The sequence below is a fragment of the Carcharodon carcharias genome, chromosome 13 (genome assembly GCF_017639515.1).
Source record: "Carcharodon carcharias isolate sCarCar2 chromosome 13, sCarCar2.pri, whole genome shotgun sequence".
NCBI classification, from domain to species: domain Eukaryota; kingdom Metazoa; phylum Chordata; class Chondrichthyes; order Lamniformes; family Lamnidae; genus Carcharodon; species Carcharodon carcharias.
Genome location: NC_054479.1, coordinates 34,030,370 through 34,056,893, shown reverse-complemented (window position 1 = coordinate 34,056,893; position 26,524 = coordinate 34,030,370). Strand labels below are relative to the sequence as shown.

Genomic DNA, 26,524 nt, shown 5'->3' with positions numbered 1-26,524 from the left:
TTTAATAGTAAGATGCATAACAAGGTGCAGCTGAGGACAATTACAAAGACAATCAATGCCCCTCAGATTTGACTCTGCTGATTGCTGTAATAGCCAAGTGGTTATGGTACTGGGTTTGTAACCCCAAGACTCAAGAGTTCAAATCTCACAATGGCAAACTATGAAACAATATAACTTCATCTGAAACAGATGGAAACAGGTTTACTCAAAAAGAGTATCAAACGTTCAAATCTCACGATGGCAAACTATGAAACAACGTAATTTTGCTTCCCCTCCTTGAGGCTATGGTGGGACGTGGGCAAGACTCACGTCCGAGTTTTCTGTCAAGAGTACGCGAAGGGGTCGACAAAGAGACGCAAATCCAGGGTCAAGGAGTTGGAGAAGGAGGTGCTCGACCTGGAGGCACGTCTCCGTCAGCCCGACGCGGACCCGGCCCTGCGGTCGGTGTACGACGAGAAGAAGGGCGCGCTGCGGGACCTGCAACTGGTCGGGTCTCGGGGCGCGTTCGTGAGGTAGCGGATCTGTTTCCTTAAGGAGATGGACCGTGGCTCTCCCTTCTTCTACTCACTGGAAAAAAGGCACGGGGTCCGTAAGCAGCTCTTTACGCTGCTGGCCGACGACGGATCCCTTGTCTCGGATCCGGAGGGCATCAGGGCCATTGCCCGAGATTACTACACTGCCCTGTTCTCTCCGGATCCGTCCAGTGAGGAAGCTTGCAGAGTTTTGTGGGAGGACCTGCCGCAGGTCGGCCCGGAGTGCGCCGGAAAGCTCGACTCCCCTATAAGTCTGGGGGAGCTGACCGGCGCACTCGACGGTCTTTCTAGGGGCAAAACCCCGGGACTAGACGGGCTGACCGTGGAGTTCTTCAGGGCGTTCTGGGACGTCTTGGGGAGCGACTTCACGGGGGTCCTGGGGGAGAGCATTGCTACCGGGGAGATGCCTCTTTCGTGGCGCAGGGCCGTGATTGCCCTGCTGCCGAAGAAGGGGGATCTCCGCCTTCTTAAAAACTGGCGCCCGGTCTCCCTCCTCAGCACGGACTACAAAATCTTCGCCCGAGCCATGTCTTCTCGGCTCGGCACCGTGCTGGACCACATGATCCACCCTGACCAGTCCTACACCGTCCCGGACCGAACCATTTATGATAACATCCATCTGGTCCGGGACATCATCCACCATTCCCAGAGGGCTGGTCTGTCGAGCGCCTTCCTGTCTCTCGATCAGGAGAAGGCGTTCGACAGGGTGGATCACGAATACTTACTCGGAACTCTGCGAGCTTTCGGGTTCGGGACGCATTTTGTCGCCCGGATCCGACTTCTGTACACCGCCGCGGAGTGTCTAGTGAAGGTTAACGGGTCCCTGACGGCGCCCCTTCGCTTTGGGAGAGGGGTACGTCAGGGCTGCCCCCTGTCTGGCCAGTTGTATTCTATTTGCGTGGAGCCTTTCCTGCGCCTCTTGCGGAGGAGGTTGTCGGGATTGGTTCTGCGCGGGCCGGGCATCGGGGTGGTCCTTTCGGCTTACGCCGATGAAGTGCTCCTTATGTTTAGTGACCCGGCTGACCCGCGGAGGATGCGCGAGTGCCAGGAGGTCTACTCTGCCGCTTCTTCTGCCAGGATCAACTGGGGTAAATGTTCTGGACTCCTGGTCGGTCAGTGGCAGATGGATCCCCTACCCGAGGAGCTCAGGCCTTTCACCTGGAGCAGGACCAGCCTCCTCTACCTGGGGGTCCATCTCTGCCCCGCTGAGGAATCCTGGCCGTCAAACTGGCAGGAACTGGAGACGAAAGTCACCGCTCGCCTGCGGCGCTGGACAGGACTGCTCCGAGTGCTATCTTACCGAGGTCGAGTTCTGGTCATAAACCAGCTGATCGCCGCCATGTTGTGGTATCGGCTGGTCACTTTGACCCCTCCCCCGGACTTTGTCACAAGAATCCAGAGATTGTTAGTCGACTTCTTCTGGGACAAAAGATTGCACTGGGTCGCTGCCGAGGTTCTGAGTCTCCCGCTTAGGGAGGGTGGTCAGGCGCTAGTGTGCCTACGCACACAGGTGGCGACTTTCCGCCTTCAGACCCTGCAGTGATACCTCTACGTCGAGCCTCCTCCTAGATGGTGTGCCCTGATGACGTATTTCTTCCGTCAGGTGCACGGCCTGAATTATGACGTGCAGCTCCTGTTTATAGAACAGCTGGGCCTCGGTGGCTCCTTGCAGGCGTTGCCCGTCTTTTACCAGGACCTGATCAAAGTCTGGAAAGTGGTCGCCTCGCGACGCAGCTCTCCCCCGTCAGGAGTAGCGGCTATCGTCAGAGAGCCGCTGCTCAGGAATCCGCCCCTCCGTCCTTTTCAGTGGTTGGCGGAGAGGAGGGCTGTGGCCGCAGGGGTGACCAGAATCGGGGACGTGCTGGGTGGCGGAGGACTGGGCTGGATGCTCCCGCAGGAGTTGGCGCGACGCGCGTCTGTGAGTGTCCAGGTCGCAGCCGATGCCATCCAAGACCTGAGAACGGTCGTGCTCGGACCCGACGTTATTTTGGGTCTTGAGGTGGCCCAGGTGCGCGGCGGTCTTCCTTCTGAACGTTCCCCTGTTCAGACGGAATTCCACATTGGCCCCAAGCCCCGAACCCTCCCTCGGGTGCTGGTGCCCCGCAATATGAGCCGCCTCGGGGACATGCCCTCTGTGCCTTTTGGCACGGCAAAGAGGGGCTTTTTGTACGGACTGCTGCTGCACACCTTCCATTTTCTCGCCCTTGTCCGTCGACCGGACACGCCCTGGCGTGCCTTGTTGCCGTCCGGCGACGGAGGCCCTCGATGGGAGGCCCTCTACGGAGGTGTCCTCCCCCTTTCTATCGGGGACCTGGGTTGGAGGGTGTTGCATGCAGCAGTCCCTTTATAATAATAGGATGCATAGGTTCACGGACTCTCAGGACACATGCCCTTTTTGCGGTCTTGTGGAGTCCGTGGACCATGTATACATAGGGTGTTGTAGGCTGCACTCCCTTTTTAGTTATTTGAAAAACCTTTTATTGATGTCTTGTTTGCACTTCAGCCCCACGCTCCTGATCTATGGGCACCCGGTGCGGAAGGGGGTCGGGAAGGAGGAGGACCTCCTCGTGAACCTGCTCCTGGGCCTGGCCAAGTTGGCCATTAACAGGTCCAGGCAGCGGGCGATCGACGGGGGAGTCCCGCCCGATTGTTTGTCCCTCTTCCGCGGCTACGTTCGCTGCCGGATGTCCCTGGAGAAGGAGCACGCGGTGTCTGCTGGCACTCTCGAGGCCTTCCGTGCTCGGTGGGCACCGCGGGGACTGGGGTGTTTTGTTGACCCCTTCAATCACATTTTGATTTAAAATTTGTAAGTTTCCTTTAAACTTTTTTCTTGGTTTTACAGCTGACCTGAATTAGGGGCTGTGCCTGATTTATCCCAATTTTGTTGATTTGGTTTTCATTTAAAAGATTATCAAGAGTTCAAATCTCACAATGGCAAACTTTGCTTGGCCTAAATAGCCAAGTGGTTATGGTACTGGGTTTGTAACCCCAAGATCAAGAGTTCAAATCTCACAATGGCAATCTATGAAACAATGTAACTTCATCTGAAACAGATGGAAACAGGTTTACTCAAAAGAGTATCAAGAGTTCAAATCTCACAATGGGAAACAATGTAACTTCATCTGAAACAGATGGAAATATGTTTGGGCTGGGCCTAAATAGCCAAGTGGTTATGGTACTGGGCTTATGACCCCAAGACTCAAGAGTTCAAATCTCACAATGGCAAACTATGAAACAATATAACTTCATCTGAATAAACAGATGGAAACAGGTTTGTACTCGAAAGAGTTACTAACGGCCTGCTCTTTCACAAAACTCTGATCAAGAGTTCAAATCTCACATTGGCAAACTATGAAACTTCATCTGAAACAGATGGAAACAGGTTTGTACTCGAAAGAGTTACAAAGAGGTTGAAGAAGCTCAGCTCAGAGTTGGAGTTTGATTCCGATCTTCAGACACTGAGACATCAGACAGAGGCATGGTTACCTTGACACTTTATTTAAAAGATTATCAAGAGTTCAAATCTCACAATGGCAAACTATGAAACAATGTAACTTCATCTGAAACAGATGGAAAACGGGTTTGTACTCAAAAGAGTTACAGCAATTTCATAACATTCAGTGCATGCTAGTAATGAGGCAGATATCAAGAGTTCAAATCTCTCCATGGCAAATTATGAAACAATGTAATTTCATCTGAATAGGAACAGATGGAAACGTGTTTGTACTCGAAAGAGTTACAAAGTCGGGGAGAAATGTGTAGGCTAGGGATAGAGTTTCTGTACAACATGCCAAATCAAACTGCCTGGCCAATGAATATTCTATACCATTTATAGAACATTAATGTTACTAATGATGATTGGTAAAGGATAGTCTTGTCAGAGCCTTTAGTATTGGAACAAGGCCCTTGTACAATGTTAGTGTCACCTTGGAGCTTGGTGTTATTTTCTTTTACAGTAAAATTCACTCTAGTGCATGCTGTTAAGAGGAAGTTGGAAGAGGAATGTCAAACTCTTGCCTAGAGAGTCACCCAAGCTGGTGGTTCTGCATGATTCTTATCATCTTAGTAGGGGCCTGGATATAGGTTTTCTCTTTGGGAGGGAAGCAAACCTTTATTTAAAACAAAATTGAAATGTTTGTTTTATTTCAAATAGTTTGTATCAAAGCTAGTTTATAATTATTGTAACCAGATCTGTTTCTTGCAGGGAAGACATAATGCAAAGACTGTAGGTGAAATTAAACAGTTTGTCTCCCAGCTTCCACATATGCAAGCAGCAAGAACCTCACTAGCTAATCATACATCTATTGCTGAACTCATCAAAGACATTACAGGTAAAGCTCTGAAAAATGTTGTTTTTTAATGTATGTATAAATTTCCCCTTATTTCTTCCAAAAATCAAACGTTTTCACAACATACTCCGCCATTCAGTAGGATCGTGGTTGATCTTCGAGCTCAACTCCACATTCCCATAGCATCCCCATATCCCTTGATTTCCTTGTATTCCTAGAATTATCATTGTCTTGAATATAAAAGTTTTGAAACAATATCTAATCAAGTAAGCTAAATTGTAAATCAGCCTCACTGAAAGTAGGCATCTTTTACTTGCTAAAATTGTTTTCTCTTAGCATCAGAAACATTCTTTGACAATTTGACTGTGGAACAAGAATTTATGTCTGGGATTGATACTGACAAGGTAATAACAAAACCACAGCTTGTCCTTTTGAATGTATTAACACTGTACTTTTGCATCAAATAGCTGTATTAGCTGTTTGCCATTGCATATAACACATCTATCAAAAATCTAGAATTAAATGTCTTATACTTTGTGGTTTTAATTGTATCTACTAGAAGGCAAACTATTTTATTTCAGATGTAGGAATAATATTGTGATGTTTTGGAGCATGTAGCACTAAAGAAGTAACTTGAGTGCTATTATGACAAGTATGCAAGGGACAATCTGAATTATTGTCATGAGTTGTACATTAGGACAGGGTAAAATTTGATGTTTAGTATTTGATTTGGTAGGTAGGCAAAAAGGTATTGTTTTTTAAAAAAAAAACAAATTGCACATGGCCCCTAATGGTACTAGTTTGGGCTGTGATGATGATAAAACGTATGACCAGAGTGGCTATTTGGTTAGGAGGAGTGAAACGGATTACAATTTTTTCCGTTTCTGACCAGCTGGTAATCAATTAAAGCGAGTTTACTTAAATGGAACAGCTTCAAGTATGCATTGCATCTTTTCCTACAGGTTAATAGTTATATTGAAGACTCCATTGCTCAAAAACAACCTTTGATAAAGATACTGCGACTTGTTTGTATGCAGTCAGTATGCAATAATGGCCTGAAGCAGAAAGTGCTAGACTACTACAAGAGAGAGATTTTACAGGTTAGACAAAATAATTAATCTACTTAACTTCATACTGAAATGCCACTTCTGTTTTTACAGTTTATTTAGGAAAACCCTGCTTGGAGTTTGGAATGACTTGGTTCATTCACAGTAATTGAGAAACATGAAGTCATTATTTTTTTAAGGCACATCTGTCATGGAACTTGTAAGCTTTGCTAAGTATGCTTACATGTCATATTTGAAAGTAAAAATTTCCAAGTTATAAACAGGTTTAGCTATTTCCCATAAATGGATGCTGGTACTAACCTAGTTTTTTATTCATGGGATGTGAGTTTCGTTGCCTGGACCAGCATTAGTTGCCCATCCCTAGTTGCCCTTGAGAAGGTGGTGGTGAGCTGCCTCCTTGTTTATGGTGGGGGATTCAGTGATGGTAATGCCATTGAACATCAAGGGGCGATGGTCAAATTCACTCCTATTGGAGATGGTTATTGCCTGGCACTTGTATGATGCGAATGTTACTTGCCACTTGTCAGGCCTAGCCTGGATATTGTCCAGGTCTTGCTGCATTTGGACATGGACTGCTTCAGTATCTGAGGAGTCGTGAATGAGGCTGAGCATTGTGCAATCATTAGCGAGCATCCCCCCTCCTTCTGACCTTATGTTGGAAGGAAGGTCATTGATGAAGCAGCTGAAGATGGTTGGGCTGAGGACACTACCCTGAGGAACTCCTGTAGTGATGTCCTGGAGCTGAGATGACAGACCTCCAACAACCGCAGCAATCTTCTTTTGTGCTAAGTATGACTCCAACCAGTGGAGAGTTTTCCCTCTGATTCCTATAGACTCCAGTTTTGTTAGGGCTCCTTGATGCCACACTCAGTCAAATGCGGCCTGATGTCAAGGGAAGTCACTCCCACCACACCTTGGTACAAGTACAATACTTAGCAGTTAGTAAATTGCTAAGTTCTCCATGTATTGACTTTATAATTAAGGGTTTCTTCCAAAGCCCACACACTGTTTAAGCTTACAGCAACAAGGTAGTTTACAATTTGACCCAGGATCCAAAGCTTGTAAACCTCATTTATGGACTGAATTGTTTAGTGTGCCACAGGACTAATCTTTTTTGAGAGTTTCGGACTAGAAAGATGCATAGACTACCCACCGTGCTCTCCTGATAACTCCCTTAGGTGGAATAATACCTTATGATAGACCAAAAATTTCAGGATGTGCTAAAAGTTATATTTCCTGTAAGTTGGAAATTTATACTGAGGCAAAACAAATTACGTACAGTTGCAGTTACAGCACTTAACTCTGATAGTTAACAACCAAAATTACAATACACTTGGAATTACGGGTGACCTTTAATGTACTCTTGCAATACTGTAATGTGAGTTATTTGTCTTCTGTCTACTGTCGCACCACTGCAACATGGAGTGTTGAAACACATAAACCAAAGAGAGGCTGCTGATCAGAGACCTTCAGATTAAAAACAGGCCTTTCGTAATACACAGGCATCTTTGAAACAGCTCCAAATTTTTTTTTCAATAGCTCAGTAATCAATATTAACTGCTTCTATCACCACAGTTAGTTAGGAAATGAAAAATCAACTTTTCCTTGCTGTCTAAGTTTGGTCTACGTTTGTTGCCAACGCCTTACATGCACAGAGATAAAAACAAAAAACTGCGGATGCTGGAAATCCAAAACAAAAACAGGATTACCTGGAAAAACTCAGCAGGTCTGGCAGCATCGGCAGAGAAGAAAAGAGTTGACGTTTCGAGTCCTCATGACCCTTCAACAGAACTGCCGTTCTGTTGAAGGGTCATGAGGGCTCGAAACGTCAACTCTTTTCTTCTCTGCCGATGCTGCCAGACCTGCTGAGTTTTTCCAGGTAATCCTGTTTTTGTTTTGCCTTACATGCACAGTTGTATGCGCAGCTGCCATCTTTATAGGGGGCAAAGTGTGACATGAGCCCAGCTTATTTAGTTTCAAAAGCTATGTACCATGCATCCAAATAAAGTGGCTGTCAGTACTTTGCAAAATCATACCTAGTTCTGCAACAACATTAATTTATCCTTTTTAAACTGAAGAGATTTGAGAACATGACAGAATGTGCAGATATTTTAATGCAGGATTCTGTCCCTTCGCTAAACCACAAGAATTAGTTAGCTCAGTACAACATTGCAACAGTTTTCTTTTCTGTCTTGACTGAATCTTTTGGATCACTGAATGTTTAGCAACATATGTTCACAGTGCTTATAAATTACGAGACGACAGAAATCATTAAAGTGATTTGAATCATCGGCAATCAGTAATGGATTCTGGATTGTTCCTGTCACTCCTTTTAAGATACTGTAATACTCTCCCCAAGAGTCAATAAAATACTTGAGCTAGATATTCCGAGCAACCTGCTGACAGTGATGTGTGGGATTCGTGGAATCCACAAACTAAGAGCATGTTGCAATAACTGAGTTAGGAAACAAAATGAGTTAGTGGTATGCTGGGTAAACTGATGTGTGCACGTCATTGGATTCCTGTGCATGCGTGGACCGATTCGCATGAGCAGACGGGTATCGGCCAGCCATATTGCATTGGCAGGAGACAGTATAAGTTTATTACATTAGTTTCAAGATACAGCCTATCAAATTCTATGTTTGGGAAGGCCCTACTCTTTGCGAAACATTAGGCATCAAAAAGCCATCAAATGTTGTGCAAGACTAAAGAATTTGTGCTTATGACTAATGCTACCAGCTGGGAATTTTTGACTGATGTTGCCTATTGGAAGGAAAGTATGATAGAAACAACAGCTGGAGCTTCTATTTTAAAAGCCTCCATTCTTTACAAAATAAAATTCGTATCAAAATATGTGCCCATCATCTTAATTTCACCTGTTCCGTTAGTGGGAAATGACAGAGTTTTGTCACTCCTTCCATAGGAAGGAATAGAGGGTAAATCTAGAAATCTTTCCCTATTGCCCCATTACTTTTATTAGTTACTATCTTATATTTATGTATTTAGTTCTGGATCCTTCTCCAAGTTGTAACCCCTCTAGTTGCTGCCTGTTTTGGACATTGTGCTCTGATTTCTCCTGCAAGCGCGTGTGTAAATGCGTGCATTTGAATGAATATGCCAAGTGGTACAGGAGAACTGATGTGACAATTGTGACATTAGTCTGTTAAATTGGAGGAAGGATTTCTCCAAATCTACCCTGTAACCCATTCACAGTTTATCAGGTGACCTCTTCTTTTGTAAAGAAGAGAAGTTCAATCTATTTCAATAGTTATAACCTCTCAGTTCAGGTACCACTCTTGTAAATCTTTTTGCACTTCTCCAATGCTTCTAAGTTTTTTTTTAAATAAAATTACATTGTATTTATGTGTAAAATTCGATTAAGCGGACATTCTTTTGATAGATAAAACCTGATTTGCTGAAATAAAGTTTTTAGTTTGCCCCAAGCTTTATAGATATGGAAAAATTGTGTGAATAAGCAATATCAGCCGTGGTTGCCTTCTCTTCCTCTAAATGAGAAATGACTCCAGATTACTCAAGCATTTTATAAATGTCAACTTGGAGTTTTGATGATACAAGCAAAAGGAATTAGCCTTACCCTGTCAAGAAGTCATTAGCAGGCAGGGCATAAAACAACAGAGGAAACATCTTGATTTGGAAGAGTGCAGGTGGATTTTCCAGCTACTTTCAGCACATTTCCAATGCATAATAAGAACAAGTACATTTTTGTGGCAGGAAAATCATTTAACATCTGTCGTGCTAGTTTTGTGCTATTAATTGTTTCCTTGAGTTCCTTCATGCCCTAATTTAAGTATATAACGAAGGCCTATGACTCTTCCTGATTTTCCACTCGCATTGAACAGAGTAACTTAGCCTGAGAATTATATGGTGCCAATGTTGCCAGGATTAGCTGAGATAGATATCAATGATTCTTTTTCACCACCCAACCCCTTTCTGCTGACACATACATTGCTTCTAGCAGGCTCAAATCACAAGTGAATTTTCACCTCTTCCTCTCCCTTCAGTGAGGGGTTCCCATCATCAGATCTGGCATTCCATATGGACATACCTTTATAAGCCATTGTGGAGGAGCAGCACCGAACGGAACAAAGGATAGCGAGACAATGTTTCAAAAGGATGTGGTACACATTATATTACCTCCTCCTTTCTATCATGGTAGAATGTGCACAAGTCAAAAGAGGATCTGACTGAGGAAATATGTATGAATGCACTCCTCCTCCAAAGAAGCAATAAGGCATGATGACTTCCAGCCATATGCACTTCCCAGCACTGTGCACTCTGGCTATGAAGTTAACTGCCACAGTCAACTTGTATGGAACTGGCTCAATCATGGATCCATGGCCAATCTTAGTTAAATGAACCAGGCTGCAGTACAGTATGTAGATTACATCATGCATTCACAAGGTGACCTCACCGTCTCCCATGGCAAGAGAATGATACCTCTCCACTAGCTCCCTGATCTTAAAGAATTAGAGTTGTTTTTAGCTGGTGATAACCCCTCTAGTTGCTGCCTGTTTTGGACATTGTGCTCTGATTTCTCCTGCAAGCGCATGTGTAAATGCGAGCGTTTGAATGAATATGCCAAGTGGTACAGGAGAACTGATGTGAGAATTGCGACATTAGTCTGTTAAACTGGAGGAAGGATTTTTAAGGTTATGCTTGTTAGTAATTCCTTTTTAGTGAGCTGATTAGCCATACTGTACGATACCAAGTCAAAGCACTCCCCTCTCCCCATAAATCAGACTGAATTGCAAAGCCTTAGTTGGACTAGTGTGCTTTTAAACAAAGAGTATGCTGGTGCCATAAAAGAGAATGGTGAGTGTCTGATGTTACCTTGCTCTTTCTGCTGGGAGTACTGATCTGTAGTCCTAGGGTGAGAGGGTTGCCATACTGAATCAGCGCTGCCTTCATGCAGCTGACACAAATGAGATTCCTGGCAGTGATGATGTCCCTTTAGCCCTGTTTCCTTCAGGAAATTCTTGAAGGTTGGAACCTGTAAAACTCTTGGCAGTTTCTTTATGCCTATGTGCGAAGCCTCTGCCTTACTTAACAGTTGGGCCCAATCATTCCTCCTCCAGATATTTTTGAAAAGTATAAAAAAAAAGACTGGGACATAGGGAAATACCTGAGAGTCAAGTGAGTGATCTAAGCACCGCTACTTCATTAATCCATTATGTCATACCCTGCTGCTACATTGTTCAGCCAGGACTGCCTTTTAAAAGGCTGCACTCAAATTTCCGTGCACTCCAGCAGACAGCATCCATTTCTATGCCAATCTCTCGGCTATCACTGAGTGCAAATCTTTTTCCACCAGTATAACAGTGTCATAAATCACTGCAGGGGAATTTATTTGTTTTATGAAGTAAAACATTTAAACATAATTGCATGAGTTCTTTATTAATTGTTAATATTTAATAATCAGAGTACCAAATACAAGTTAAGGATATAAAGTTTTTTGAGATTTTAGAACTTTTAATTTAAACAGAGGCTTAATTTTTTTTCTGCTGTACATGACCAATGAATGAGTTTATTATATATTGCAGACATATGGTTATGAACACATTTTAACACTGAATAACCTAGAAAAGACCGGATTATTGAAACCTCAGACTAGCACCAGAAATAATTATCCAACTATAAGAAAAACCTTGCGCCTTTGGATGGATGACATCAATGAACAGGTTAGTTAGTTAGCTCGGAGACCTCCTTCAATGGGAATAACAAAGTCAATTTAACAAAATAGGTTTTAAAATGAGAATTTTAACAGATGTTAATGTAAGTACTTTTAGTCTTAGAATTTGGTCAATTTGAATTTATTCCAAAACTGATGGAGAGAAAGTCCTTTTATTTTTTGCAGCATTTTCGTTATCTGGAATTAGTCTGATCATATAAATGAAAATCAAGTCAGATAGTTCCATTCGCCAGGCAAATCAGCATCAAAAATTATCCGATGCATTGTGGGGGAGCAGGGAAAAGATAAAATTTGAGAATCCTTGATGCAATGCAAAAAGGAATCCATTTACAGAAAAAGTAAAGAAATTATAATCTTCACTGGGGAAATTTCTTCATTTTTCTGGTTAATGTAGAGTCTTGTCATGTGAAACATTCAACAGTTTCTTGTTTCATTATTAGTAAAACATTACCAAATAAGCACACTCTTAGTAACTGATTTTTTTAGTGTAGATTTTCAGCATACTTTTCTGTAGTGGTAGCAGTGAGGTGAGCTATAATATTGCTTCGCATTGTTTGTCACTTCCAATCTTTTTACTCCAGACCTCTATTGAATGGCTTGAGCTCATTTAATGAAAATAGAAGATGGTTAATCTTTCATGGGAATGACTGATACAAAGTCCTCTGGTGGTGTCAGTGGATAGATGGCTTGTGTAATACTCAGGGAGCAATGATGGTCGTTATTGCTTTAATTGTTTAATCATCATATGACCTGATAATATTCAAGAAAGCCTTCTGATGTTTAATTGACATTGAGCGTCTGACGTGTGGAATTTATTTTTTATCAACCATCTCTCATTTGTTTTTGACTGTTGTAACACAGGTTGATAGACTTGAACTGGCTAATAGAACAGGGGTACATTAGTCTTAACTGGTAATCCAAGAAGTGTCAAACATGCTCTTTCACTTTCCCTGTTGGTTAACACACTGATCAAACTTTTTATGGGGTTATATTCAATTGAAATTATTTAATGTACCAAAATAGTTACATTATTAGAAAATTGTCTTGCAATATAATATGTTTTTATGCCTGAATTTAAATGCCACATGTAGTTTTAAGATCCTTAATATGTTCTTTAAATATTTAGTAACTTTAAGTTTTTCAATATTACAGAATCCCAATGATATCTCTTACGTGTACAGTGGTTATGCCCCTCTGAGTGTGCGGTTAACACAAATCCTGGCTCGTCCTGGATGGCGAAGCATAGAAGAAGTACTAAAGATGCTACCGGGACCTCACTTTGAAGAAAGACAGCAGCTGCCTTCTGGATTGCACAAAAAACGTAAGATGGAACATCTTGTATTTATATAGCTGCTTTAACACAGTGTCCCCAAGGCACTTAAGTGACATCAAACAGAATTTGACACCAAGCCACTTAAACAAATCTAAGGACAGATGACCAAAAGCTTGGCCAAGGGGACAGGTTTTAGAGCTTAGGGAGTTGGCAGCTGGAGGCATGGCCACCAACTGTGGAACAGGTAAAATCAGCGATGGAACATTGCAGACATCTCCGTGGGCTGCAGGAGATTTGAGATAGGGTGCAGTGAGGTCATGGAGGAGCTTGTAAGCAAGGATGTTGCTTAACCAAATTATATCTACAAACAGGGGTGTGATGGGCGAACAGTACTTGGTGTGAGTAAGGACTTGGCCAGCAAAACTTTGAATGACTTCAAGTTTATGGAGAATAGAAGATGGTAGGCCAGCAGAAGTGCATTGGAATAGTCAAGTCTAGAGGTAACAAAGGTACGGATGAGGAAGAGAAATATAGAAATAGTTTAACAATACAGTAATCGATATGCTCTTAAGGATGTATTTATCCTACAACTTCAGCATTACTGCAAAGCAGTTTCTATTTCACACTGACAAGGAACAGGTCTGAAGAGTTGTGTATTGATCAATACTGCCACAGAAACAGTGAGATTTCCTGGAGGCACAGCTGCCTGAAAGCTGGTTCAGAGATGGATTTATTGCACTAATCTATAATCGCATTGTAAAATGCAGAAATTTCTCTATTTTCACATTTGAGGACTACTTCATGTTATTTTGAAGGCGCTTCCATGAGTTCAGAGAACTTAAAGTAATGAATCAGCCATCTAGCGAAGTCATAATGGGCAGTGTGTCCCTTCCTTGGTTCCCTGTATCTTCCTACAGAATGCACGCCATGCTTGTAGAAAAAATTACAATTATTTGTTGCAACAGTTTTTACCATTTTCTTGCCAAGTGTGTGTTCTCAATATACAAACAGAAGAATTTCACAAATAGCATTCTACTATGTGGTTTTGTTCCATAGGAAATACATTTTCCATTGTCATTTTAAATGGCTCTTTTGCAGGGAAAATGAAGTGGGAAATCATCTAAAATGTGCTTGGATGACTAGATTAAGAAACTAATGAAGAATGAAATCTATATTTTTGAGAAGGCTGCAGAGCTTATAAAATGTGTCTTTTCTCTCCTGATCTCTAGGCCAACAGGGTGAGAACCGAGTTACTCTGGTGTTCTTTCTTGGAGGCGTGACCTATGCTGAAATTGCAGCACTTAGATTCTTATCCCAGATGGAAGAGGGAGGTACAGAATATATTATTGCCACCACAAAGCTGATAAATGGATCAAGCTGGATTAAATCTATGATGGACAAATTAGAGCCATCTCTATTCTAAAAGGACAATGTGATGGACAGTATTAATCCAGATAAACTTTTTATTGACCCCAGATGCATTTGGAAAATAAGCATAACTCATATGTTTCAATTGAGAAACTGGATTGAACATGGCATGGGATGCAGAAAACCAGTCCTTGTGGGCATAAATTCACATTCAGCTGCACTGCCACTTCTGAGTGATTCTTCAGCTTGCTTGATGGTAGAGTAGCATTTGGAACTGAAATGCTTAGGAATTCAGGATGCTTCAGAATTCATATTACAGCTCCCCGAAACATGTTTCGATATTGGCAGAACTCAACCATTTGTGCCACTGAATCTATTTAACTTGGATGCAGGCTTTGCACAAATTCCAAGCACTCTGGTATCCTCTGAAACTTGAAGTGCTGATACATTCGTGCAAGAATATGTAATGCATGGCATAGTACATGCATGGCACATGTGCAGTAACATGCTTGATTTTGAAACTGATGTACTAAGTGCAGCAGTGTAAGAAACCTAGGCAGTGTGAGGGAAATAGGGTCAATGAATGTGTATCATTTTTGCTACCTTAGTAAATATAATGCTTTGAAACTTTGTTTATACTGATGGAGTCCATAGTTAAAATGTCATCTTAAGCTCCTGTTCTGACTTCTGTTTCCTCTTTATCACATCTAAAATGATGTTAAAAGCTTTGTTATCCTGTGAGAGTAAAACTAAATCTCGAAACCCTGGTATTTTCTCTTTACTTTTGATGTACTGTTCTATTTATTGAATGGTTGCATGGTTTCAGTAAAAATTGTATCATGTATTCTGAGTGTGAAATGATTTTCAGCAAAAGTGTACCTTTTTATTAAAAAAATTGGAATACTGATTGGGCTTATGCACCTTTTTTAACATTGTAGATCAATTTTACAATTCATTTATGCAGAAAAAGCAAAGATTCTTCAGGAAATAAGTCATATGTGAAGTATGTTTTTATGTTGTCTGGGGACAGTTGAAGTAGCGAAATGCATGCAGTAATTTCTCCCATTCTAATACTGTGTGTTTTTTCCTCAAACATCTGCAGGAGGAATGAACAATAATGACCTGAGCCCTATGAGTAAAATAACTTACTTTATGGGCTAGTATGAAAGACTGTTTGGCAAATCTCAATTAGCAGTCCAAAGCACAGTTTGAGAATCGGTTGATTCTTTGTGATCTTATAATATTGGAAGTATGCAACACTTTTTTATAGAAATGGTCCACTAGGCCAATCAAGTCTATGCCAGCATTTTTCTTCCTAGACAATTTATTGCCCATCTCTAGTTGCCTGGAGGGGATTAGGAGTCAAACACAATTAATGTGCGACTGCAGTTGCAGTAGGACAGAGATTGCAGATTCCCTTCCTTGAAGGAGTGATAATGAATTTAGCTATTTTCATGGTTATTTTCTGGTGCCAGTCTGTAAAAGACCAAATTTATAAATTCAATTCCACCACCTTAAATGTTTATTCCCTCCACCACTAGTGCATAGTGGCAGAAGTGTGTACCATCCAGCAAGATGCACTATAGCAATTCATCAAGGTTCCTTTGAACAGTGCCTTCCAAACCTGTGACTTCAACCACCTAAAAGGACAAGGGCAGCAGGCACATTGGAACGCCACCACTGCAAGTTCCCACCACTGCAAGTTCCAGTCACACACCATCCTGACTTGGAAATGTATCGCAACTCCTTCATTGTCACTGGGTCAAAATCCAGAGCTCTGTCCCTAAATAGCATCATGGAAGTACCCAAACCACGTGGACTGCAGTGATACAAGAAGGTGGCTCATCACTTTCTCAAGGACATTTGGGAACTGTGCAATAAATGCTGCCCTTACTAGCAATGCTCACATCCCAAGAATGAATAATTTATTTTAACAAACTTTCCACACTTGGATTTGAATATTTAACCACTAGTCCAATCCCATAACAATTCAGCTACCATATCTTGTTATTTCTTCAAAGAATTGTACATTAATTAATCCGGACTTGTCAGATGATGCTTCTGAAAGTTTAGCTAAGAATGATCTCCTTTAGAAATTCATGCTCCTAATTAACTTGTATTTTTTTCAAGCACTTAATGATGTTGTGGCATATATGGACTTTAGTAGTAGTTTACCAAAACTAAATTAAATCTAACAGACCCATAATTTTCTGGCTTATCATTTCCATGTTTAGAGACTTTCCTGAGTACTGCTAAGTAATACATTTAGTATAGTGATGGTCAAACAAGTGAACTGCAGTATGAGATCAACTACTAACAGCTTGTAGTTTGGTTCCCTCAGGCCTGCAAGGGTTTTGGACTGACTATCTGCATCAAGAAGACCAAGGTTATGGGCCAGGATGTAAAGACTCAACCTTCCATCAACATTGACAACCTCACTCTGGAGTTGTCAACAGCTTCAAATACTTTGGATCAGCAGTTACCAGCAACTTATCCCTTGATGCTGAAATTAGCACCAGGATTACCATGGCTACAGCTGTCATTGTCAAGGTTGAGAAGGCTGGTGTGGGTCAACAGCAAACTAACCAAAAATACAATACCAGGCTTGTGTTCTCAGCGCCCTCTTTTATATAGTGAAACATGGACAACTTTTACAAGCCAAGAAAAGCAGCTGGAACAGCTTCCACCTCTGCAACTGATACACACATCGGGAATTTCCTGATAGGGGACAGTGGCAAACACAGAAGTACATTGGACTGCAGGGATTCCCAGCATGTTTGCCCTCGAATTAGCAGCAACTCTGCTGGCTGGGACATGTGAACAGAATGGATGATGACTGTTTGCCAAAGACCTGCTCAATGGTGAGCTTGCTATTAGCACAAGACCAGCAGGTTGCCCACATCTGCAATACCAGAATGTCTGCAAGTGGACTGGGATTGGAGTTGATGCATGGGAAGCCCTTGTTGCTGATCGGAGTGCCTGGAGACTAGCAGTCAGGAAGGGTGAGGAAAAAGCAGAGGACAAAATAAATGACCAAATGTTGGAAAAGTTAGCCTGGAGGAAGGAAGGACATCAGTGGACCTCGGGCCATTATTCACTCGTGCCAGCTGCAGAAGGGACTGCCACTTGAGTCGGCCTCTGCTACCACAACAGACGATGTTTTAATCCAGAAATGACACAGACCCTGGGCGTAATGGCACAGACCCATTATCTCCTGAGACTGAAGGATGCTACACTGATCAAACAAAAGTAATAACTATTATTTCTCCTCTCAAAACTTGCACACAATTTTGGAAAATCTAAATTTGAGCCCCTAATTCTGCCCCTAGCTTCACTGGTACATAAATCTTTGGGTCCTGCTGATTTTTATCTACTTACTACAATCCTAACAAATGTCACATCTGTGAAAACTGAGTCAAAGCACCTGTTTAGTGTGTCTGCCATTCACTGATGTTTGCCTCCCTCGCTTCTCTACATCTTCTTTATGATTTTTTTTGACCTACCTATTAATTGTGGTTTGGCACTGCAAAATTAAAATTTACATTTTTAGGGCATGTTTTTCCTCACAAACTTCCTTTAGCTTATAGTGCAACTGTAATGAAAATGATGATTTGCTGTGGAGGGAATTAGAAGAGCTAATTGTCATCAGCCTACCTATGGAACCTGCCATGTTTTCGAGTTATGTCTGAGGAGCAGCATGTAGCTGAGAACTAGAAGGGGCCCAAGGGTAGATCCTTGGAAGACTCCAGAGGTAATGGTGCAGGAAGGGAAAGAGAAGCCAATGACAGGTGATTCTCTGGCTATGACAAGTTAGATAGGAATGAAATAAAAGCAGAAAATGCTGGAAATACTCAACAGGTCAGACAGCATCTGGAGGGAGAAACTGAGAGTTAACCTTTCATCAGATCTGGGAAAAGTTAGAGATTTAATAGCAAGGGATTAGAGCAATGGAGTAAGGGGTTGGGTGGGACAAAGACAAGGAAAGCCTGTGACAGAAGAATTAATCTTACGGGACCTAAAGAAATGGAGATGGGCAAGAAAAGAAACAAAACGTGCCTAAAGCAGGTGTGCTGTGGTCTGAGAGTGAAAATAAGAGAAAAAGTGAAACGTGGAAAGGAAATACTTTGTGGACAGAGATTACCGCCTGAGATTGTTGAACTCTATTGAATCCGGAGGTGCTGATCCTCCTCAAACTTGAATGGAGTTTCACTGGAACTGTGCAGCAGGCCAAGGGTAGATGGCAGTATGAGAGCAAGGTGGAGAATTAAAATGACAGGAAGCTCAAGGTCATGCTTGCAGACTAAACGGAAATGTTCTGCAAAGTGATCAACCAATCTGGTGTATCAAATATAAAGGAGACTATGTTGTGAGCAGTGAATACTGTACAGTATATTAGGTTGAAGGAAGTACACTTATAATCACTGTTTCACCTTGGAAGGAGAAACAGAAAAATAGGAGCAGGAGTAGGTCATTCGCCCCTTGGCGCCTGCTCCACCATTCAATATGATCATGGCTGATCCTCTATCTCAACGCCATACTTCCACTCTCTCCCCATACCCATTGATGCCTTTATTGTCTAGAAATCTATTTCCTCAAATATATTCAGTGACTTGGCCTCCACAGCCTTCTGTGATAGAGAATTCCACAGGTTCACCAACTTCTAAATGAAGAAGTTTCTCCTCATCTCAGTCCTAAATGGCCTACCATGTATCCTGAGATTGTGCCGTCCTTGTTCTAGACCCCCCAAGCAGAGGAAACATCATCCCTGCATCCAGTCTATCCAGCCTGGGGCTTTGGACAGTGAGGAGAGAGGAGGTAGAAGGGCAAGCATCACCTCTCTCATGTTTGCATTGAAAGATGCAGGGCTCGGGGGGAGGGGGCGGTGATTGAAGAGTGGACCAGAGTATCACGGAGGGTTGGTCCCTTTGGATTGCTGGTAGGGGAGGGGCAGATGTTTGGTGGTGGAATCATCCTGGATGTAAGGAAATAGTGGAAAATGATCTGTTGAATACAGAGGCTGATGGGGTCGAAGATGATGGCAAGGGGGGTGGGAGAGCATATCTTGGTTTTGGGAGGGAAAGTTGAGAGCAGAAGTGTGGGAAATGTGGCAGACACTGAAGGCCCTGACAACCTTTTTTTTCTCCTCAGTTGAGGAAAAAAGGCAACATCTTAGAAATGCTGGTGTGGAAGGTTGCATCATCTAATATTCATTATAAGCACACTAACTCCTTGAGCTACCTTGACTATATTTCATCATACCATGTAAAGATACCATTCCAATTAATTGTCCCAATTCCTCCATCTGTTTCAATGATGCAACCTTCCACACCAACATTTCTGAGATGTCTTCTTTTGTCATCCTTCATGATAGGGTTCCCCTTGTCCTCACCTTCCACCCCATCACTCTCCATAACCAATGGATCATTTCCGTCACCTCCAACATGATGCCATCACCAAACACATCTTCCCCCTACTCTCCTCAGCATTTTGAAGGGACTGTTCCCTCTGTGATACCCTGGTCCACTCCTCAGTCACCTCCCCACAGCCCAGCACCTTTCAATGCAAACAATTTTACTTTACTGAGGAATAACACCTCATCTTCCGACTAGACACTTTACAGCCTTCCGGACTGAATATTGAATTCAACAACTTTAGGTCGTGAGCTCCCTCCCCCATCCCCACCCCCACCCCCTTTCTGTTTCCCCCTTCCTTTTTTTTCCCAATAAATTATAAAGATTTTCCTTTGCCCACCTATTTCCATTATTTAAAAAAAACACCCCCACTAGAGCTATACCTTGAGTGCCCTACCATCCATTCTTAATTAGCACATTCGTTTAGATAATATCACCAACTTTAACACCTATGTGTTCTTTTGTACTATTGTTGTTGACATCTTTTGATGATCTGCTTCTATCACTGCTTATTTGTCCCTACAACCACACCACCCCCTCCACCTCTCTCTCTCCGCCCCCCACACACACACCTTAAACCAGCTTATATTTCAACTCTTCCTTGGACTCGAACTCAAGTTCTGTCGAAGGGTCATGAGGACTCGAAACGTCAACTCTTTTCTTCTCCGCCGATGCTGCCAGACCTGCTGAGTTTTTCCAGGTAATTCTGTTTTTGTTTTGGATTTCCAGCATACGCAGTTTTTTGTTTTTAACTTTTACTTTCTCACTTTCCAAAGGCAACAAAATGTATTTTTCTGCTTGCATTCCTGTTGGCCAACTAGAGAGCTTTAGAAAAGAAATGGAGGAGGGGGTGAACACAAGTAACTAAGGGATATGTGATATGTTGATATGGTTTGCATATCTGACATTGGCATTTTTCTAAAGAAGTGTAATGTGTGGATTAAGGTCCTGTTTCGATCGGTTTATAGATCTCTAGTGCGTTTTCCTTCAAGTGGACGTTTCTGTGATATGTGTTTTGAACAAGACCTTTTCATGCTATAAAGCAGAATAACTTGTTTTTACTAAACAAGAGAGCAGTGAACCTCGAGTGGACTTTGTCCCCAGAGGAGCAATTACCGCTAATAGCTTTTCTGATCAGCTCGTTAATGGCCTGTTTCCGTCTGGAGACAGCAGTGGACGAGGTAATGATTTGATAGCGGGGAATGCTGATTGGATTAGAGGCCCATTTGCTCTTGGTTGGCAAGGGATAATGTGCCTGTTGCTGGAGCAGTTTGATCCAGGATTGATGGAATAACAATTCGTGCCTCACCACTGTCCTCACTTGTTTTTCAGGGTTTTTATTGTACACGGACAACTGAGGGCTTCGGTGCCAAGCAAGCCGGTCATTGAGGAGGAAGCATTTCAGTTCTCTTGGTCCACGAGCATGAGAAGTTAGTAGTTCTAAGTGTTTGAGATACCTTTAACCCATTTGAATAAACGTACTGTAATTTCCAATTAATTGCACGAAATATAAACGAAAACTGTCACGACTGTGAACTTTGCAACGTAGAGCAAACTGATTGCCAGAAAAGGGGAAAAGTCTATTATTCGAGAACTGCAAATTATTCAATCTTTTTAATTTGCAATCCATTTTCTGCCTAAAGTAGTTTAATCCTGTGGCCTATTTTTCTGCGCAGCTTTGATAGTGATGGTGAATATTGTATCTGGAACTGGGAGAGTTTTAGATCCTTAACGCACCACAGAGGAATAATTTAATTTAGAGATTGCATTCTACCCCAATAAGAATTTGTAGCACTTTCTCTGTTTTCATCATGATTCATCTTGGGATTCTTTGCAGATTTCCTTTTCTTCCGGAAAGGAGCTTGTTGATAAATCTGCACTTCCAGGAACGAGAACACCTAGAGCGAATGAAACAAAATTCCTTTTGTATTAGGGTATTTTCCCCTGGCTGCTTCTGAAGAGAGTTTGCAACATGCAATCAGTTTAATAAACCCCCCGGCCACACCTATTCCATTAGCTTTGCAAAAAAAAACAATGCAGTGAATGCAATGTCATGTGATGAGTTATTTGCCGAGTAGCACCCTCCTTGCAGCTGATTGGAAGTGCAGTATTGGCGCAGAGGTTTACGTTTTGGGAAGAAAATTAAACACACTCTCCTCGAGACAGACGCTGGAATAGGTAAGCACTTCTTACAACTTCACAGGGCGGAATGGTGACCTGAGGTGGCAGAAACGCTAGACTCGGCGAAGAAGCAGCTGGATGCAGCCACAGTGCACCTCGATATATTTTGCAAGGTTTTATAAGGTTGGGTAGAATATTTCAATGTGGGTCTATTTACCAATACACCATTGAAATTCAATCAAAGTTTTCCATAGCCAGAATCAAGGCCATGGCGGAAATCTCAAAGAAATTGAGTCTTTAAAGCAGGTATCATCAAACATTTTCGTATGGGCAGCACCAGAGTCCGGAACACGGTATTGTTTAAAAACAAAAAAACTGCGGATGCTGGAAATCCAAAGCAAAAACAGAATTACCTGGAAAAACTCAGCAGGTCTGGCAGCATCGGCGGAGAAGAAAAGAGTTGACCTTTCGAGTCCTCATGGTCATTGTTTGTTGACTGCGTGACTACGATGCTGTCAAAATACTTTTCTAAGTAAAAGTGAGTATATGACGAGCCAAAACTAACCTCCCTCCGTTAATATCAGCAAACCATGATATATGGACATGATTTAATTTTGCGGAGGGTAAGCCCTGATTTCAGTGATGAAGCAGCATTCAAATGGGTTTGGGAGCTTGCTGCAAGCTGATATTGATGAGAACCTAAAGTTGTCAAAACCTACTTTGTCCGTACAGCTGCTATCGACCTGTTGCAGGAGTGCCCACAAAAAAAAGTTCTAGTAAAGTATGTTTAAAACTGTACTTGACAAATTAGTATTTTCTGAAACTTTTTACAAAATGGTAATAATTACAACGATTGACAGGGCAATGCTCTTGATCAAGCAAAACGATGTTTAATTTGTGTCTTTCCTTTTCCTGGTTTAGTGGTTTTCATTTTATAATTCCGTTTTTCGTATTTGTCTCGTTTTTCTGTTTGGGAACTGTGATGTATAAGCAGCTAGTGTCGCACCCTCCCTCCTCCTGTCCACAATGCCATCAGTGTACAAAGTATTGGTGAAAGCAATCCGCAACAATCTCTACTGCTTTGCGCCATTACTCTGTTATCTTTGGCAAAGCTCGAACCCTAGACTAAAACGTAAAGCCCAATTGAAAACAAATCAATGCAATGTGAAGGAAACATTTGCAGTATTTAAATATTTATGTTAAAACATCCGCGCACCATTTACAGGACAATGGCTGTTAATGTCTGTCAATGAAACAAAATCACCTTATCTGGTCTCGATATTAAAAGCCAGCTGTTATTATCTCATTCGTGTGGGTCGCATGTTTTGTTATAGTTTTGAAAAATAGATCTGGGTTTTGATAACTTGACACTATCCAATTATAGAATCTGACTTTGCCTTCAGTAATAACTAGGGTAATATGTAATGCTCAAGTTATTTCACCTCGCACTGTACTTCTGACCTGTTTTCATCTTTGTTTCCGTATAGACAAGGAGCACCGATTAAACCTAGGAGAGTTGTGTGTTGGTGCCTGGCTTTCCCCAAAGTAACCAACATTCTTCTCGAGGTCCAACTTTCACCATGGCTGGGAGGAAAGCCCTAGCGGAGCCGTTCGCTGTCCATTACCTGCGGGTGCTGAAAGAACTCCTCGCCTTCGTTCTCTTCAGTTACACCGTTTTACTGGGAGCTTTGGTGATAGCTGGATGGACCACTTACTTACTGATCGTTAAGTGATTTGCTTCTGGCCTTTAAATCGGAAGAAATGCTTCGAATAAAATGTATGCAACGCTTTTAAGTAATGAGAAACTCCGCTTAATGTTCAAGAAGTAGAAGATTATTGCACTATCCATAGATCATGCGAGAACGTGATGTAATCAGGTACAAATAATGCATGTATTCAATCCTTTTGGTAGTTTTATTAAATTAGATATTCAATTTGCTGTTGTATCAAGTGTGTAGACGCGATATTCACAGGAGGTATATAAAAATGAATAAAAATAAAGCAAACACGTGACTATGTAACGTGTATTTGTGGCATAGAATGAAGTCTGTTTGTACCTGTTAAATATTTAAAGGAACATTTTGGGTTCAGCGATCTAACCCCCGTGGAATTTTCTCCGTTGCGTTTGGGATTTTGATAAGGAAAAGGAATTGGTTGGCCAAAAAAGGGAGCAAATCTACAAAGCAAACGCACAAAATGAGGTAAAACACTAAGGCGAAAAATGAAGGAATATGAAATGTCAAAATTCAGAAAACGGGTTAATGCAAAATGACGTCAGCAAGAGGCTAGTAATTCCGAACAAGAAATTCCAAAATAAATGTTAAAAACTAGATGGACAGCTAAGAATAAAAGTTACTTCAAATAGTGTTTAGTTTGCATTCCATTCTCAAACTTTAAAAACCAATTCACCAAACTCGTTGTGGTCAGATTCATACTATCCACAAGCCTGGCATTATTTCTAACAATTTCCCTTAAATTTTACTCCTGAGGAGAGAGTTTATATATTTATAAAAACAGACTTACTGGCACGCAGTTGTGGGCCCTAAATAATAAGTATTGCAAAATAAGGATTGAAAATTCATCTTTAACGAAAAGTAAGAGAACGCTCTAATCTATTAATTTCAAAAAGGAAAAATAGATATTCACCACTTTGTGTTGAACATTTTTCCCTACTTTAGTTTGTAGAAACCATGTACGAACCTTTCTGTTTGTTATTCAGGTTTTCCTGTGGAGTTTCATTCTAATATTCTTCCCCCGCTAACCATGCTGAGTCATAAAAGTGTACAAATACTCTACAATTATGAATCGCATGCAAATAGTCTCACGCATTGGTTCCTGTATTTCAAAGTGGTTTGTTTCTCTGTGATGTGAAATTCTTTGAAAAGTTGTCTCAGATTTTACACCACACTCCACCTTTAAACCGACCGCGAGCTTTCCGACTCTGTTCTGGCGGAAGGAAATAGAACAGATCAGGTTACAACGAGTCTCACTGCATTTTAAATTAGTAATTGTGTTTTGAATCTGCCTTATGTTTGCATTGTTTAGGAATGTTTTATTGGTGATCATACAGTGCGATACGAAATGTTTACATATTGTATGTATCAGCAACAAATAGGTCATATCTGAAGATCAGAGGCTGTCTGCGTGTCTCTAGTTTGCTCCAGCCTTTGGTGTTTGCAGCTATTTTGTTATCAGGTAGAGGGGGTTGATCGCTCAGTCCTCTTTATTGCACATTATTTCTTCCTCTCCAGGTTCGTACAGCTTCTGAGTTAAATGGCGCGGGTGTAGAAAGGACTGGTTGCTTGCCAATTGTTCAACCCCAGAGATCAGATTTTTGAGAAATAAACTCTTTTGCTTCAGCTATATGGCTAACATCATTTTGCCCGCCGTTCCACAGCACTATGGGCACGAGTTGATTAGGTAGTGAGGAAGACTGTCTCCAACCACTTCAGCGGACTTTCAATAAGAAGGAACCGTTAAGGGCGTCGCTGTGACAAAAGGAGGAGCAAACATCCTAAATTGGTGGGTTTTTTTTTCATTTTCAATGCACAAGTGAATGAAGATTGTGTATGTAATGTGTCCAACTTGACCGCTAGATCACATGTTCATGTGACCTATCAAGCTGCCTCACAAAAGCCAGGAAATTCCATTTAATCATATTTCTTGGTTTAACGTGTTTGAATTTCTTGAGTCTTGGAGGCACTGTTCATGGTGTAGATGCCTATCTGATAGATCAATCTTTAGGCAAAACACCAACGTATATGCAAATTATTGCAAACGTTTATGTAAAGTTTACATGAGGCTCCAAGACATTCCATGGTATCTACCTAATTGGCCCACAAATGTAAAAAAAAAACTTGGACAATGCTTGTGCAGTCCCACATGGATTAAAAGTGTACACTGCAAGTGAAATGAATGAGAAGTTTGTGATTTTTGTTGGTGAGGCTGGGTGAATACTTTTTTTTTGCAAGTAGTGGATGTGTTCCCTTAGTTGGTAGTTTGTCAATGATCTAAGAGACTTTTTAGCCCCTAAAATGCTATAAATTCAAGTTTTTGCTTGATACTGGGGCAGTACACAATGTGAGTGCCACTTGCACTTTGAATGGAATATGAAATTAGGTGACACATGATGAGTGGACACATAAGAAAATTGCTTTATTTAGAGAGGGTGACAACCTTGATTCATATCAATTGCATTTGTGTTTATTAATAGTATCATCTGCAGAAAATGTGAAACTTTTTGCGTTTGGATAACCACAGCCTTTTTGAATTTTTCTATTCCATGATAATCTGGAAACGTATTTGTGTATCAGTGAAGGCAGTTTGCAGGACCATGATTTAGGGAATATTTGGGACAGAGAATGTAGTCAACTTCTTAGTACACTGATACTCTAACAAGAATGGGAGATAGCATGTAGCCTTGTATACCTTTAATTAATTTTATAGGTTTGGAACCATCTCTTGGTCTTTGCTATTCTCTTTACTTTCTTGCTTCATGGTTTTGGGATTAACCAGATGGACTGCTGAGACTTTGCTAGTTTTGTACCTTTCTAAGTTCCTGTTTTCTTTAGACCTGTTGAGGTTCACCCCTACCCATCAAATAATTACACTACCAAAAATATATTCAATTCCTATTTACAATTATTTTTCTTTTCTAGGATATGGTTTTAATAAAAAGAATCCAATTATAAAGAATTGTTTTCCCACAGCACCTTACATTGAACTGCATCCATTGGCTGTTGTGTGTTGTCC

The 26,524-nt window shown here is 41.6% G+C and overlaps 1 protein-coding gene and 1 long non-coding RNA gene across 5 annotated transcripts in view; both read left to right on the top strand.

The window, feature by feature from the left end:
* The window catches only part of vps33a (VPS33A core subunit of CORVET and HOPS complexes), a 31,826-nt gene extending 16,679 nt beyond the window's left edge, over window positions 1-15,147 (top strand). For all 3 annotated transcript variants that reach the window (XM_041202759.1, XM_041202757.1, XM_041202758.1), the window contains exons 8-13: window positions 4,738-4,864; window positions 5,159-5,226; window positions 5,785-5,922; window positions 11,451-11,588; window positions 12,752-12,920; window positions 14,102-15,147. In XM_041202759.1, coding sequence (XP_041058693.1) covers window positions 4,738-4,864; window positions 5,159-5,226; window positions 5,785-5,922; window positions 11,451-11,588; window positions 12,752-12,920; window positions 14,102-14,295 — 834 coding nt within the window. In that variant the 3' untranslated portion in view covers window positions 14,296-15,147. The remainder of the gene's footprint in view (window positions 1-4,737; window positions 4,865-5,158; window positions 5,227-5,784; window positions 5,923-11,450; window positions 11,589-12,751; window positions 12,921-14,101) is intronic.
* A 6,605-nt stretch (window positions 15,148-21,752) lies between these two features.
* Window positions 21,753-25,131, top strand: LOC121286256. 2 transcript variants are annotated; one of them, XR_005944909.1, is made up of 2 exons: window positions 21,753-21,829; window positions 23,260-25,131. It is a non-coding gene; the product is annotated as an uncharacterized LOC121286256 (long non-coding RNA). The 2 variants fall into 2 exon arrangements; XR_005944908.1 differs by having other exon boundaries at window positions 21,761-22,310.
* Window positions 25,132-26,524: the final 1,393 nt, after the last annotated feature.